The following is a 17,926-nucleotide window of genomic DNA, read 5'->3' as shown; positions in this document are numbered from 1 at the left end:
ATGTTTATACCTCAATAAAAAGTTTTGATAAAAAAATATATTTACTGATAAGCGGATGTTTAACATTGCAAAATTCCAGAGGATGAGGGATATTCGGGAGAAGTCTTGGCGGTGGTTGGTTGAGGAGCGAATAAGTGTGAAGGAGAGACGGAGGTCTTGGGAGAACCGGAGATTACGTGAGGGAAGATATAGGGAGATTAGTTCAGAGACATATGGAGGAGACAGGTTATGGATGGCTTTCTAGGTCAGTATTAGTAATTTGAATTAGATACGCTGAGGGAATGGGAGCCAGTGAAGAGATTTGCAGAGGGGAGAAGCGGTGGAGTAGCGAGGAGAGAGATGATTTAGTTGGGCAGCAGAGTTATGGATGGACTGGAGAGGTGTGAGGGTGTTAGCAGGGAGGCCACAGAAAAGGAGGTTGCAGTAGTTGAGGCAGGAGATGATGATGGCATGCACAAGCATTTTAGCAGATTGAAGGTTGAGGAAAGGACGGATTCTGAAAATATTTGTTCATGTTGATATGAAAAACTATCATTTTATCAGCCTGCCCTCTCATGTACATTTGCCAGGAAATTGTAACGGAAACTGAATAAATAAGTGATCACACCAAAATCCTCTCAATTATATAAACATATAAAAATAAGGGAGCAAAAAACTTTATCATCAATTCTAACAGCAATTTGTCTCTAAAGCAACTTTTTAAGTAATTTCTAGAAAGGTTTTTATGCATTGTTTTTTAGTCATCCGATTCTTCAATACTTTTATGTAGTTGACACAAATTTAGTCTTTACTTAGGACTTAAGACACTTTTATACGATAGCTTTATACAATGATCTGAAGGTCATTCGTACATTTTACAACTAAATTTGTTTTTTTTAGTTTCCAGAAAAGGAAATGTTGTGCTATGGGTCATTACTTTGCACTTGTGTGATCATGTGACAACTCAAAATAACCTGAACAGGAATGCCAATGTTTAATGTTTAATCACAATGTAGCATTGGATAATCGACCCCTGACAGAGAGGTCAGGTAAATAAGTGTACGTGAGGGAAATAAAGTTTGTGATCAGCATTTTTGTGGACATCACTCTTTGTCCATAACTATAGAAAGGCCCATTAGCATTGGGCTGCACTTCAGAAGAAATCAATGAAAAAGCAAAATTTTGCTTCTGGTATGATCAGAAGCAAAGATTAGAAGTGACAGCAAACAATATTAATAGGTATAAAACCATAATATTTATTTTGATGAAAATTAAAAACAATCACAATTTCAAGACAAGATGCTAGGAAAAATAGAGCTATGAATAGTTGAAAAAAAATCAATAAATAGCAGCTAGGTATACACTATTGCTTGTCATTCATGTTAGTTGAAAATCATGTGACAATTAATGGGATAAATGCAAATAAATGAAATTAAACCAAAAATCCTTAAGGTGCTAATCCTAACCAAGTGAAACACAGAATGAGAAACACCAAGTGCATTGAAAGTGATTGACCACTAGATGGCGCTTGACACTTTTGCCACATGAACCTGAATCCATACAGCCACAAATTAGGGAAGATACAACACCAATCAACCTGTGATAAAGATTCCCCCACTAAAGGCTTATGCTGTAAGCAGGATTTTACCGGATTATAAATTCCCAATACGCAGACTATAATGGGGCCTGATTTGTATGAAATCAATGATATCTGGTCTTTCCGAGGAACAACTACTGCAGCAGCACTAAAGAGCAGCCGACAATGGGATGCTCCAGTAGTAGCGAGCGGGAAATTATAGTTAATCACTTATCTCCCTCCATGCTTTTCTGCTTCCAAGCAGCATATACTCACTAAACGGATGCAATCTGGACATTTGTTGTGTTTGACACTCATTGTTTAGTCTGAAAATCATTGATTATTTGACTGCAGATTCCTGCAAGCAGAAACCTTTATTTCCGTTTTTCTTGTGTTTTAGCCGCAAGCTGAGGCAAAGGTCAATGGTACAACATTTTCCTCTCCTACTCCCTCGCTGCAGAGATCAGAGAGCAACCAGCCCATGTTGCTTCGTGTAGTTGGCAGCCAAACATCTGAAACCATGGGTAAGACTTTTAGCTACAGAAAAATGCTTGTTCTCACTAGCAAAAAAAAGGTTCATGAAACGTATATCACTTCCAGTCCCAGGTTTTCATGTTTTTTATATGCTAATGTTTCCAGTCGATTAAAGCAAAGCATACAAGTTGGGATCAAAAATAAATATTTTAATTAAAGGTTGCGGTATAACTCATGTTAGCTAATAATGTTACCTTAGTGTCATATAGGTCAGGACAAACCTTTTCCAAACCTATTATTACAGCATATGGTCATCATAGTGTGCATAACCTCTACTGTCTTCACGTCTGCGGCCAGCATCCTGTACCTCTTTCTCCTCTTGCACCTCTAGTTTCCCAATGTCATTACCCAAGCAGCACACAGGATGGTGGACACAGAAGTGAAGATTACCCTGGTCTGGCTGCCACAGAAGGCCATACTGGATGCTGGACCATTAAGAATCTTTTTGCTCAACTCTATAGTCATTTTAATATAGCATTAGTACCGTAGTTTAGTGAAAGTGACCTATTGTCTTCTTTGGTGTGGATGTTTGAACTTGCTGTTGGGTGCGATTACCTCACTGTTAATCTATTGCAATAAGTAAGCAGACAAGTGAGTGTGAAAAACAAATTCGCTTGTAGTCGCCTCCAAGTCACGTGCAGTTAGAGGGCCTTCTAGCACAAACACTGGCCCAGAAGTGCCGCGGGCCCTCCTTAGGCTTGAGTCTTGTGTGTCACTCGGCACTTGTATGACATGCAGCTACAAACAGCTCCTTTATATTACAAATGTTTAAGTGAAAATGGTCTTTCTTAGGTCTGTACTGGATCTAGTTAGGCCAAGAAATTATCTGCTGACACTACACTTAGTAGCACTCAAATTCTCTGTCGTAGTGTCTGGTACTTTGACATGAAGTAGTGTTGTATGCAACTGTGAACCGAGCATAGAGCTAGTTTGCAGGAAAAGGTATACTACTGTATTTAATGGGATCATTACCAATATATAAGTTTCATGTATCAACTTATATTAATTTAATATTTACATTTTTATAGTAGGTCACTAAGGGCTGTATGACGTGGGCTCAGGAGCTGAGCTTACCAAGCATATGCCGGCTGTGTTAAATAGCTGGCATCTTCCTGTAATTGCAGCTATCAGAGCTTGCTCCAGTCGCGGCAAGTAAACCATTTAATTGACCCTGTCCATCAATGACAATGGCATATAAATGATACCATTACCAGTGTGCTGAAGGCCCAAGTAGCTATCCTAGTTCTCTTGTAGAGTTTGGCCACAATCTGGGCTTCATAGGAAAACTGTGCTTCAATATTGAAATATTTCAGTATGTAGTACAAGCAATCAGTTGTCTGCAAATTAAAGTTCTTTAAGGAAGTGAAAAAAATAAGGTAAAAATAAAAAATATATGCAAAAAATATAAGTTTAAATCACACATAATCCTTAAGCAAATGATTATGTCCCTACTGCAGCATTTCCCTGCAGTAATGCTTATAATCAATAGCGGAGATCATTATTTCTATGGCAACAAGAGATGTATTTAGAGTGTGAAAAAATATGCATACCAAGACATCTCCAATATTAACCCTGGCCTTCATAGAACATCAGTTTCTCATGTAAGTAAAGACAATAATGCATGCTTGTCGAAATATTTTATATTTTAATATAAGTGTGCTTATGCACATGTACAGTCATCTGTGATGTACTCCAATGGTTCCTCATACGACAGTGAAACATGTCTACCTATAGGCTAGAGATATAAGACGTTGCTCCACAGTAGAGAAGCGGTATTGATAGAAAACTGACACTGCAAGTAAAATCCTTTGTTAGTTGCATCTATGTTTAGGATTAGACAACCGAGTTTTACATTTTTGGGAACTTTGTCTCTAAAATGATAATGAGTAGGTGTTCATAGTTCATTTAATTTACAATGGGTTTAAGCCGCATATATAAGTTTGCAGCATATAAAGTGATGAGATTTGGTATCCTTGGCTGGTTTCACACAACCAAAGTATAGCTGTATTTTGACGTTCAAGACACTGTAAGCCCACAAAAATCCCAATCTTGTCAAGACACGATTAACCCACAAAAATCTATATGGCTTCATGACACAGTAGGCCCACAAAAAAACACATGGCTTCAAACATGGCAGGCTCACAAAAATCCAAATGGCATCAAGACTCTGTAGGCCCACAGAAATCTTAATGGCCTCAAGAAACTGTAGGTCTACATAAATTGAAATGGTTTCGAAGCATGGTAAGCCCACAAAAATCCAAATGGCGTCAAGACATGGAAGGCACATAGAAATCTAAATGGCTTCAAGACCCAGTAGGCCCACATAAATCTAAATGGCTTCAAGACACAGAAATTCAATGTAAAGTAGAAGCTGCAATGCTTACAATGATGCTACCTTTAGCAGTTACTGACTATATGGCCAATCAAAGGTGGACCATAAATTTCAATTATTATGCTCTATGCATTCTGAATAAAGCAACTATGCAACTGATGGAAAGTGGGGTTTTTTTGCGTTTTTTTAAAAGCACCACTCTAGCGTGTTTTTTTTTTTTTTTTTATTGCATATTGCATCACTACCCTCTGTCTTATACTCACCTTCCAGTGTCTTCATTTGTTATCACCGCAGCTCCCATCGGTCTCAGGCAGTTTTGACATGCCGTGTCGCTCTAGTGTTTCATGGAGCAAGCCAGAGTTCACAACTCAGTACAAGTCTTAGAGCCTCATTCTGGCCTTGTTCTGGCTCTCAAAGACTTGCATTGAGAGCTTTTGACATAGCTTCTGACTTTTAGCCAGTCAGAAACTCACGCACAAGATGGTGCCAAGGGATTGGAAATGCCCCGAAAAAAGTGCCTTTCTACACATGGGTGAATGCTTATATGCAGTTACCAGAAGAATAGTAAAAATAGCACCTAGGAAATTAAACGCAGTCCTCAAGTAGTGCAATAGAACATCCATAGAAATTGTACGTTTTCCTGCACGTGCTGTACAAATACATAGTGCCCTTCTTTAACTGCACTCCTGGGAAGATATCTTAAAAATCCTATATGAAGAAAAATAGTTCTCCAGACATAAAATATGTAAACATGTATGGTATATATTTTATTATGTACAATACACCGTATCGTGGTACCGTGTTAGCCAGAAAAATAGATGTAAATACTTAGTCCCCAAAAAAATTTAGAAAAGTATTCAAGCAGTGATACCTTTATTGGCTAACCAGAGAAATTATTATATTATGGATCATGGACTATTTTTCATGTACATCCTCCAATGTCATGTACATGATACAATGTACAAGGTGCAATGCAGGGACATACATAGGAGAAACGAAGCAAAAGCTACAAACAAGGATGAATCTGCATAGACATACGATAAAAAATGAGCTGGACACACCTGTAGGAATACACTTCTCTAGACCTGGACACAGCTTGGCAGATCTAAAAGTCCTAATATTGAAAGGTCATTTTAATAGTGACAGAGAAAGGAAGATTTGGGAGTTTAAATTTATAAATATGTTTCAGTCTCTAACAATAGGACTGAATTTGACACCTGTATTCATGACTCATTACATGGACACAGTTCACACCTCCACAAGAAGGTCTTCAGATCTCTAATAGAACACTGCCACCTCATTTACATGTGTAACAAAAACCTTAATTTAATTTCCTTGGCCTGTATCACCTCATGTCCTGTTGTAATTTCTATTTAAATGTTGCCATCTCTTCTCAGTAATTCACTTGTAATTAGCCTGATGAAGGGGCCTTTTGAGCCCTGAAAACTTGCTTGCAAATATAATTTCTCTGGTTAGCCAATAAAGGTATCACTGCTTGAATACTTTTCTCAAATTTTGGGGGGACATAAGTATTTACATATATATTTTATTGAAACACACAAAAAATAAAAACAGCTTAAAAACCAGAGATGTGTACGGACCATACAGAAAACGAAGACAGCAAACACTGAGCATATAGATCATTTGTGTGTGAGATTTTGCATCTGGGGTAGCACCCTGCAGGATGAACTCAGTTTGATTCACAGAATTGTAACATTGAGAATAATGGGGTCCTAATAATTCAAGTGCAGGAAGCATATAAATAAAGTGCAAGCAGGACACAAAGTATGTAACTGGACGGTGCTGGGGTTTGACTCTGGTGACTCCCAAGAGAGAAAAATTGTATTGTAAAGTAAATGAAAAATAATTTAAATAATTCATGAGAGAAATCCATATACAAAAGTACAAATCACAGCTAAGGTCAAAGCAGGCATTTTAAGAGCATTTGTAAGCAATTTCATATAGAAGTATAAGAGTAAATGCAGGCCAAGACCAATATTAGAAAATGTATAGATAAATATAAAAACCCAGAGTCCAGGGAGCTCAAGTGTATCCACTTGACACGCGTTTTAGTAGTTCTTCCTCAGAATTGGTGCATCCTAATAAGAGTCCAGGACCTTATTGAAAGGCCTGTGCAATGAATTGCTGGGGGCCTAAGAAATATTCATAGTTGTTTGCTCATGTGAACAAATACTTTTTTGCAGAGCCCCTCTCACCCCCACAAAAAAATAAAAAGCATTGATGAGACTTGACGTGTTTTGCTCCATATCGTTCATTCTTACAGCCAGAGATCTGCTATCAGTACCTGCTTGGCTTCTGATTACTGGAAACAGAAGAGAAAGTGCAATTATGGCAGACAGTAATCACTGGGCTTTTGATTGTTCTATTTCACTCATGTAATAACTGATTTTTTTTGTAGATGAAAATACTAATGGCTTTTGTTCTGTGGTTTGTGAATAATCTGTAAGAGCATTGTGCCTTTGCTGCTCATTAGGACAGTTTGCCTTTACTGGTACCTTCCTACTACATTCCTTGTAGCTCTCTCAGCTATCAAGATATATGAAAAACTAGCTGAAGAGTGCGGCGTTGCTTGGTCATACTATAGTAACTAACTGTGGTTAGTTATAAATTATAATGATTATCCTCCATCCCATAGTCCAATGCCCATATACCCATCATACATATCCTCCATCCCATAGTCCCGTGCCCATATACCCATCATACATATCCTCCATCCTATAGTCCAGTGCCCATATACCCATCATACATATCCTCCATCCCATAGTCCCGTGCCCATATACCCATCATACATCCTCCATCCTATAGTCCCATGCCCATATACCCATCACACATCCTCCATCCCATAGTCCCGTGCCCATATACCCATCCCCATCATACATATCCTGCATCCAATAGTCCCTTGCCCATATACCCATCATACATATCCTCCAGCCGATAGTCCAGTGCCTATATACCCATCACACATCCTCCATCCTATAGTCCCGTGCCCATATACCCATCATACATATCCTCCATCCCATAGTCCCGTGCCCATATACCCATCATGCATATCCTCCATCCTATAGTCCAGTGCCCATATACCCATCACACATCCTCCATCCCATAGTCCCGTGCCCATATACCCATCCCCATCATACATATCCTGCATCCCATAGTCCCTTGCCCATATACCCATCATACATATCCTCCAGCCGATAGTCTAGTGCCTATATACCCATCACACATCCTCCATCCCATAGTCCAATGCCCATATACTCATCATACATATGATCCATCCCATAGTCCCATGTCCATATAACCATCATACATATCCTCCATCCCATAGTCCAGTGCCCATATACCCATCACACATCCTCCATCCCATAGTCCCATGCCCATATACCCATCATACATATCCTTCATCCCATAGTCCCATATCCATATACCCATCATATATATCCTCCAGTCCTTAGTCCCGTGTCCATATAACCATCATACATATCCCCCATCCCATAGTCCCGTGTCCATATACCCATCATACATATCCTCTGTCCCATAGTCCAGTGCCCATACACCCATCACACATCCACCATCCCATAGTCCAGTGCCCATATACCCATCACACATCCTCTACCCCATAGTCCCGTGCCCATATACCCATCATACATATCCTCCATCCCATAGTCCCGTGCCCATATACCCATCATAATATCCTCCATCCCATCGTTCCATACCCATCGCACATCCTCCATCCCATAGTCCAGATCTGGGTGGCACTGAGCAGGGAGTTCCTGGAGATGTGTGGTTATGTTACCTGACAGTGTGGCTCTGTGTGCGGCCGTTGATGGTGTGATTTTCTACGCCGGTAACAATAGAGCCTGGCAGTAATAGAGGAGGGGGTTATTCATTTCTTTCATGTGCGCTCTGCTCCTTTCTGGGGGGGAGGCAGACAATGGCTGGCTTATGTTCCCGGGGATGTTAGATTTCTCCCACCCGGTCTGTGTCTGCTGAGGTGTTGTGGAGCGGGAAAACTGTTGCTCATAGCAACCAATCACAGCTCAGCTTTCGTCTTTTAAACTGCTCTGGTGAAATGAAAGATGCTTAGTGATTGGTTGCTTTGTGCAACACAGGCAGTGTAACATCTTGTGATCAAGAAAATGTACCTATTAGCAGTAGTCCCATCAGCCGACGCCATGGACCGGAGGTAAACTTTTTACCTCCGAGCACAGCTGCGGGCTCATGATGTCATTTGACAGCGTGGGATCCGCGGCTGTCTGACTGGCGATAATGATTTTACTGCCCATCAGAAGCAGGGTTTGCCACGCTATCATGCACATGACAGCACGAGAAACACCCGGTGTTCGGGGTGCCAACCCGAACAGTAACCTGGACTTCCTGGTCGGTGTTCGGTGTCCGTGCCCGAATAGTAGGTGTTCAGCATGGCTCCGAACTTTACTGTTCGGATTCGCCCATCTCTAGTTATTAACTTTAGGCCTCACTCTACCCCTTTACACAAATATACATCACCAGATCTGCTTCATTCAATAGGGATTCAAGTTTATACAGCTTGGAAAAAACAGGAACCCATAATTATACATAACCATTCAAAAGGATAAATAAAATGCATTTTTTAGGAAATATTCAAAAATAACAAATAATCATTTAAAAATCTGGAGAGCAACATGCAAAAGAAAGTTTACGAAAGACACATCAAATACGAGTATAATATCAATATGTTAACACTAGGATAGATAAGGTGGCTGTGCATTTAGACATGTAGCATAGTTTAACCCCTTCACCCATACATAGTATGTTTTTCTATGAAACCCCGCAGCCTTACAGAGACAAACACACCTGGTGAGATACTACAGCTGGGGCTGATATATTCTGCACATAGCTTGAGTAGTCTATATCACCTGTCAGGCTCCCTTTAACCCCTTTACCTCCAAGGGTGGTTTGCACGATAATGACTGGGCCAATTTTTACAATTCTGACCACTGTCCCTTTATGAGGTCATAACTCTGGAACGCTTCCATGGATCCCGGTGATTCTGACATAGTTTTCTCGTGACATATTGTACTTCATGTTAGTGGTAAAATTTCATTCATAGAACTTGCGTTTATTTGTGAAAAAAACGGACATTTGGCGAAAATTTAGAAAATTTTGCAATTTTCCAACTTTGAATTTTTATGCCCTTAAATCACAGAGATACGGCACACAAAAAACTTGATAAGTAACATTTCCCACATGTTTACTTTACATCAGCACAATTTTGAAACCAAAATTTTTTTTTGTTAGGAAGTTATAAGGGTTAAAAATTGACCAGTGATTTCTCATTTTTGCAACACCATTTTATTTTTACGGACCACATCACATTTGAAGCACTTTGAGGGGTCTATATGATAGAAAATACCCAAAAGTGACACCATTCTAAAAACTGCACCCCTTAAGGTGCTCAAAACCACATTCAAGAAGTTTATTAACCCTTTAGGTGCGTCACAGGAATTTTTTGAATATTTAAAAAAAAATGAACATTTAACTTTTTTTCACTAAAAAAATAATTCAGGTTCAATTTTTTTCATTTTACCAAGGGTAACAGGAGAAGTTGGACTTCAAAAGTTATTGTGCAATTTGTCCTGAGTACGCTGATACCTGATATGTGGGGGGGAACCACTGTTTCGGCGCATGACAGACCTCAGAAGAGAAGGAGCGCCGTTTGACTTTTTCAATGCAAAATTGGCTGGAATTCAGATCGGACGCCATGTCGTGTTAGGAGAGCCCCGGATGTACCTAAACAGTGGAAACCCCCCCAAGTGACCCCATTTTGGAAACTAGACCCCCCCAAGGAACTTATCTAGATATGTGGTGAGAACTTTGAACCCACAAGGGCTTCACAGAAGTTTATAACGTACAGTGGTACAATTAAAAAATCATATTTTTTCCACAAAAATGATCTTTTCACCCCCAATTTTTATTTTTCCAAGGGTAACAGGTCCCTAAAAGTTATTGTGCAATTTGTCCTGAGTACGCTGATACCCCATATGTGGGTGTAAATGACTATTTGGGCGCATGACAGAGCTCGGAAGGGAAGCAGCGCCATTTGACGTTTTTGGCTGGAATTGAGATCGGACACCATGTTGCGATTGGAAAACCACTGATGTACCAAAACAGTGGAAACCCCCCACAAATGACACCATTTTGGAAACTAGACCCCCCAAGGAACTTATCTAGATGTGTGGTGAGCACTTTGAACCCCCCAGTGCTTCACAGAAGTTTATAATGACCGGGCGTGAAAATAAAAATATCGTATATTTTTTCCACAAACATGATCTTTTAGTCACCAATTTTTTCATTTTCCCAAGGGTATCAAGAGAAATTGGACCCCAAAAGTTGTTGTCCAATTTGTCCTGAGTACGCTGATACCTCATATGTGGGAGAAAACTACTGTATGGGCACACGTCGGGGCTCGGAAGGGAAGTAGTGACGTTTTGGAATGCAGACTTTGATGGATTTGTCTGCGGGTGTCGTGTGCGTTTGGAGAGCCCCTGATGTACCTAAACTATTGAAACTCCTCACAAGTGACCCCATTTTGGAAACTAGACCCCCCGCGGAACTTATCTAGATGTGTGGTGAGCACTTTGAACCCCCAAGTGCTTCACAGAAGTTTATAACGCCTGGGCATGAAAATAAAAAAATCATTTTTTTCTACAAAAATGATATTTTTGCCCCCAATTTTTTATTTTCCTAAGGGTAGCAGGAGAAATTGGACCCCAAAAGTTGTTTTGCAATTTGTCCTGAGTATGCTGGTTTTATTCTTCGGGTCAGTACGGTTACAGTGATACCTCATTTAGGTCGTTTTTTTATCTTTTGTCGTTTTTTTGCAATGAAAACAATTTTATATAAAAAATAATTAATTTTGCATCGCTTTATTCTGCGAGCTGTAACTTATTTATTTTTTTGCGAATGATGCTGTATGGCGGCTCGTTTTTTGCGGGACAAGATGACGTTTTCAGCAGTGCCATGGATATTTATATGCATCTTTTTGATCGCGCGTTATTGCACTTTTTGTTCAGTGGTATGATAATAAATCATTATTTTTTGCTTCGTTTTTTATTTTTATTTTTTAAGGGGTTCACTAAAGGGGTTAACTAATGGGACAGTTTTATAGGGCGGGTCTCTACGTACGTGGCGATAACAAATATGTGTACTTTTATTGTTGTTTTGTTTTTTTCAAAAAATGAATTTATTGGGGAATTTTTTTATTTTTTTTTACTAATTTATTTAGCGATTTTTTTTTTTTTTTTTTTTTTTTTTTTTTTTTTTTTTTTTTTAAATTATTTTTACACTTTTTTTTTTTTTTACTTTATTACATAGTCCCAGGTGGGACATCACAGATCACTGTGACAGATCAGCAATCTGTCACAGGCAGTTCTGCAGACTTCCTCATGCCTGCGCTTTGCAGGCAGTGAGGAAGTCAGCTCCCTACAGGTCCCCGAAGGCCCCCGTCGCCATCTTGGATCCGGGGGCCTGTAGGGAAGGAGTCCCCCCAGCAGCAGCGCTGCACATTGCGCTGCACATTGCGCTGCCGTGGGGGGCTTAGGGAAGCACGGAGGGAGCCCCCTCCCTGCCGATGCTTCCCTTTAACCCCCGGTACACCGCGATCGTGTTTGATCGCGGTGTACAAGGGGTTAACGTGTCGAGGGCGGTCTGTAACTGCCCCTGACACATTGTGCCAGGTGTCAGCTGTGATAATCAGCTGACACCCGGCCGCGATCAGCGGCGCTAGACGTACTATCCCGTCCATGGGCATAGGGGCCCGGGTCCCATGGACGGGATAGTACGTCTGATGTCAGAAAGGGGTTAAGGTAAATAATTTTCTATCTGGATCGTGTGAAGGAGGTCTTAAATATACAACGGGTGAAACAATGCTGGTAACAACCCATCCAATCCACACAGACAAAGAAATCAAACCATAGATGTCCATAAATTATATGTAATAATGAGAAACGAGACAGGAAAAAGTATTGAACACATGAAGAAAGAGGTGCAAAAAAACCATGTAAAATCGTGACACTAGCTGAAATGTATCAGTACTTAGAAAGCAATCCTGCCACTTAGTGAAAAATATCAGCTGGTTCAACTGATGGCCTATAAAAAGGTGTCTCATTACCAAGGTGTCACACAAGAAACATCTCATGTTAAGGTACTGTCACACTTAGCGATGTACCAGCGATCCCGACCAGCGATATGACCCGCTCAGGATCGCTGGTACATCGCTAAGTGGTCGCGCTAGTGAGCTGCCACATAGGCAGATCTCACTAGCGACATCGCTGGGGACGGGGGTCGCTACTTACCTGTCAGACGCGGCAATCCTGCGTCCTCCCACCCGCGTCCACGCGTCGCTCGTCTTCACAGCAGGAAGCGCCGCAGGACGCTGACGACGAGAAACAGTCCTGAACGTTCTCGCGCGATCAGCGATAACCAGCGGGGGAGCCGGTCGTAGGTAAGTATCAGACACAGCGATATCGCTAGCAATATCGCTATAACGTCACTAGTTATAGTGATATTGCTAGCGATATCTCTTAGTGTGACTGGCCCTTTAGGGAAAACCAGTGAACAATCAAGACCTTAGCAACCTCATTGTTGCAAAACATACTGATGGCATTAGTTATAGAAGAATTTCTAAACTACTGAAGGCTCCAGTGAGCACTTTTGGGGCCATAATCCAGAACTGGAAAGAACATCATTTTACCATAAACCGGCCATGACATGGTGATCCCCACAGGATTTGAAACAGAGGAGTGAAAAGAATTATCAGAAGAGTTGCTGATAGCTGTGAGGCTATTTTGGTGAGAACTTCATGTCAATAACGCCTTCAGAAATATATTTACTTAAATATATAATATTCTCTCATAGTGAAATCAATTGGCATACTAAGTTATAGATGCAATTGTCACATGCAAATATAGTATAAGTGTAGACTGTTCAAGGGAATAAGTAGTCCAGAACTTCAACGTACGTTTTTTAAAAAACTTTCCAGAGGAGATAAGTATTCAAATTTACATAGCTTAGTGTTTGAAAATATGCATAAAATATGATCAAAATAATCACTTGCCAAATAATTGTGTACACATAGTACATTTATACAGGTCTAGGCAATAAAACGTTTTGTGAGTGCTCCTTTATGCAGCAGAAGCATATGTCACTCATTTTGTGTTAGGAGGTAATCGCTATTGTACTGTTGTATTGTTACAGTCTCAGAAACCTGTTCTGCAATGTGGTGCTCCTGAGGACAGGCAGTAAGAAGAAGCTGCTGTGACCTGGAGAGGACAGTACATAGTATAGGATATTTCTGGGTCACAGCAGCTGTTTAGCTTTTAGAAAGATGGGATGGACAGCAGTGAGAGCAGCACCATCACCCCTCCTTCATTACACACATACACATCACCTAATCTGCTTTAAACCAATAAGCATTTAAGTTTATACAGCTTGGAATTGGAAGCTATGGATAATAATGATTGACAGATTTTTCTCTGTCATTGTGTGTGCAGAGAAGACTACCAACAAGCCTGTATAGGTGCTGTATTCTGGACTCTCACTTTCAGGATCCACTCTGATTTTAGTGCAGGAATCTCCTAGTGGTCCAAATCATATAAATCTATTTATCACAGACTTGGATTTTCTTGTCCTATGACACATTTCCCTTGAATAAGGAAGCTGTCATCACCTGAAAGGTTTGCTATAAGTCAAACTGTCATCTCTACAAAAACTTCTGTTTAAAGGGACCGTCGCCTCGGAAATTCAATTTACCTGCAGATATTTAGTTTTTCACCTGTGCTGAGCACAGGTCTATAGAAGTGCTAGGGTGTGCTTACAGTTGCTGCTCACAGTATATCAAGGGGTGCTGTAAGCGGTGACTGTAGCTTCCCCGTACACTCCCCCGTGATGAAAAATTGGCAGCGCCCAAGAGGAAATAACATCATTCTCTCCCAGTAGCTGCACTTTTAGAAAGGCGGCTAGGTAGCACTGCAGGGTGACAAGTTCCCTTTACAGCCAGTTTCACACATCTGTAAAGCACAGACTGTGCTTGGATCACAATTTCCAGCCCAACGGCGTGTCTCCTGACTTGAGCTAACTGCTTCTTTTATGCTTAGAAGTAGGAACCAGTAAATGGACTACATGTGAAATGGCGTAAATATATTTATTTTTCCCCATGAAATAACAATTCTAGAGCATCCTTTCTTATATCGCTACATTGGAAATGTATGCATAATCTAATTGTTACCATTCCCCATGTTTAAAGGGCATGTTTTTACACTGTCAATATAGATTGGACAATATTGCTATGAAAGGCCCCCCCCAACTGGTAATGCCCATTAATTTATTTATTCATACACTAGCTGAAGAGCCCGGCGCTTCCCGGGCATAGTAACTAACTGTGGTTAGTTATAACAAATTATAATTATCCTCCATCCCATAGTCCTGTGCCCATATACCCATCATACATATCCTCCATCCCATAGTAGAGTGCCCATATACCCATCACACATCCTCCATCCCATGGTCCCGTGCCCATATACCCATCATACATATCCTCCATCCCATGGTCCCGTGCCCATATACCCATCATACATATCCTCCATCCCATAGTCCCGTGCCCATATACCCATCATACATATCCTCCATCCCATAGTAGAGTGCCCATATACCCATCACACATCCTCCATCCCATGGTCCCGTGCCCATATACCCATCATACATATCCTCCATCCCATGGTCCCGTGCCCATATACCCATCATACATATCCTCCATCCCATAGTCCCGTGCCCATATACCCATCATACATATCCTCCATCCCATAGTCCCGTGCCCATATACCCATCATACATATCCTCCATCCCATTGTCCCGTGCCCATATACCCATCATACATATCCTCCATCCCATAGTCCCGTGCCCATATACCCGTCATACATATCCTCCATCCCATAGTCCAGTGCCCATATACCAATCACACATCCTCCATCCCATAGGCAACCATTATGACATCATAATGAGAGGCGGGGCTTGCAACCTATGATGAATCAGCATCGCCATGGCAACCATTGTGACATCATAATGAGGGGCGGGGCTTGATACACACACACTTTTTCCCCATTATGTAGATAGGGGCAAAATTGTTTGGTGAATTGGAACGTGCAGGTTAAAATTTCGCCTCACAACATAACTTAGGACGCTCTCGGGGTCCAGACGTGTGACTCTGCCAAATTTTGTGGCTGTAGCTGCGACGGTGCGGATGCCAATCTCGGACATAGACACACACACATACATACATACACACATTCAGCTTTATATAGTAGACTTACAGGAGGAATTAGAGCTACACCACAATGCAGAGATCTGAGGAAAAATGCTTCAGAATTCTTTCATAGGCATTACAAGAATTTACTAAACCATTCTTGTAATGCGAGCCAACAGATGCTCCTTCTTTTCTGATAGAGGTCCAGCCATTGATTCCATGTCATGTAGCGGAGAACTCATTCTGCTTATTTCAGCACCTCCAATTAAAGAGTTTTTGCAGTTATCACTGCTATCTCATTGCCCATGTCCTATTTTAGGGGTCCGGGAAAAATGTGATCTTTAGAAGGGTCTTCACCATGTAGAGAGTTGTATCTGTTTTTGTGGTAGGCTGTGATATGGACATAGTTAGTACTGAACTTCTCTCCTGACCAATGTACTGATGGCTGTGTAGAATTATGGTTTTTTTTTTGATACTTCAGAACCACTATTTTATTAGTCAAGAAAAGACATCTAAATTCTGCAGGTACAGGGACTTTTAGCAGACAACACTACATATCTCAACTTCCTGTGATGAAGACATGGGCCGAAGATGTGGGATATTGAATCTTGGTTACAACTGAACCTCCTGGCCTTGACGGGCCATCCTAATAAAGCATAATGACAGCTGCCCAGATTTACATGCCGTTATTGCAGAGCTAATTGTGTGTGTTCATATCTGGAGCAGTTGACAGTGTGTTTTAGTTGTTCTTGAGTTGGGAGTGATTTATGGCTGATGGCTGTGTTATGCAGACATACAATTGTCAAGAGTCGTTCTTAAAATAATGCAAAGAAGGGGAAAAAGAACACCTGACAGCTGAAGTGTAACATTGCGACAAGGTTACCTCTTTGAAAAATTGCCAGAATAAAACTTTGCCAGAACTGACTATAGGACATATTACTGATTAATATGCTGTAGGTGACTAGGGTAGCGGAAGTACTAAAAATGTACCTAAGACCAGTGAAAGTCACTGAATTAGACATTGATTTGTCCTTCTTTAGCCGCCAACGCAAAGCCCTGTTTACAAATCGTTCTAAGCGGTGGCTAAAACGTTTAGCAAAATGAAAGGACTGATTAAGTAAACTGCTTCCGAGGCACGTCCTGCTGCACCCAGTTATCATTCAGCTTGTCTCTTCAATCGCGCGGGACAACGCTCTAGTTAATATTTGTAATGCTCATTTTATCTACTACATAGATTGTCTCATACAGTTTCAGCTGAAAATGTATGGAAGGTTAAGAAAAGACGCGCTTATCATGATCGACCTTGCCTTTATTATGTTTGAGATTCATCTTTTTCTACCAGGATGTTTAGTGTCTGTTAACTTTTCTTGCGACAGTCAGAACATACTGTATGTGAATATCATGACTGCAGCCAACATTCAGTCGCTGATGTTCTCTGTCACTGGGTTATTGAAGGTGAATCTTCAAATTGTAAAAAAAAGATACATGATAAATATAGGAAGGGGGCATGGAAGGTTGTTTTCTGGAAATTCTTATTTGGTTGTTTTCCCAAATAAACAGGCTTCTTACTGGAAATCCCCCAACAATAGGGCTCAGTAGGGGAAATTTATCAAAAATGGTGCAAAGGAAGCGTGAAGTAGATTCCACGGCAGCCGATTTAGATGTTGGTTTCAATGTGCGATCTCTGTCAGGTTTTGTGCAGATTTTCTCAAGCAATTTGGTAGATCAATCCAGGACTGGTTCATAAAGAGAAAGAAAGCATAAAATACTGAGAATTCTTCTCCTTTTTATTTTTTAAACCCACTCTTCGTTTTACCTGTATCAAAAATCTAATCAAAATTTGAATTATGACTTCACTTTAGTTTTGCATTTTTGGAGAAATGAAAGGTGGAGTGTTAACGTTTTACCGTGTTTTCCTCACACCAAATTTGATAAATCCCTGTGAATCTCTCTTATTTATCAGTGCCGAGTGTGATATGTGCTTCAGTTTCATAGGATGTTAAGAACAGAAGGGTAAAAGCTTAGGTCTCATTCAGACGTCTGATTTTTCTCGTACGTTAAAATCATGCGCTGTTGGTCATCAGTGTTTGGTCCATGTGTCAGTTTTTACCATCAGTGTTTGATCACTGATTTTTCACTGATGGAAAAAAAACCGCAAAACTTCTGTCTCTTACAATGTCAATCAAGGACAGCACACCGACTGTAT

The 17,926-nt window shown here is 40.6% G+C and overlaps 1 protein-coding gene across 9 annotated transcripts in view; it reads left to right on the top strand.

The window, feature by feature from the left end:
* Nucleotides 1-17,926, top strand: part of DMD (dystrophin) — a 3,834,938-nt gene that overhangs the window by 3,798,445 nt on the left and 18,567 nt on the right. For all 9 annotated transcript variants that reach the window (XM_073550686.1, XM_073550687.1, XM_073550688.1 and 6 more), the window contains one exon: nucleotides 1,956-2,079. In XM_073550686.1, the coding sequence (XP_073406787.1) occupies nucleotides 1,956-2,079 (124 nt within the window). The remainder of the gene's footprint in view (nucleotides 1-1,955; nucleotides 2,080-17,926) is intronic.

Source organism: Dendrobates tinctorius, unplaced genomic scaffold, assembly GCF_039654945.1.
Source record: "Dendrobates tinctorius isolate UK_male_01 unplaced genomic scaffold, ASM3965494v1 ptg000166l, whole genome shotgun sequence".
In the NCBI taxonomy this organism is placed as follows: domain Eukaryota; kingdom Metazoa; phylum Chordata; class Amphibia; order Anura; family Dendrobatidae; genus Dendrobates; species Dendrobates tinctorius.
The sequence above is the reverse complement of the archived record's forward strand: the minus strand, read 5'-3'. Positions and strand labels throughout refer to the sequence as shown.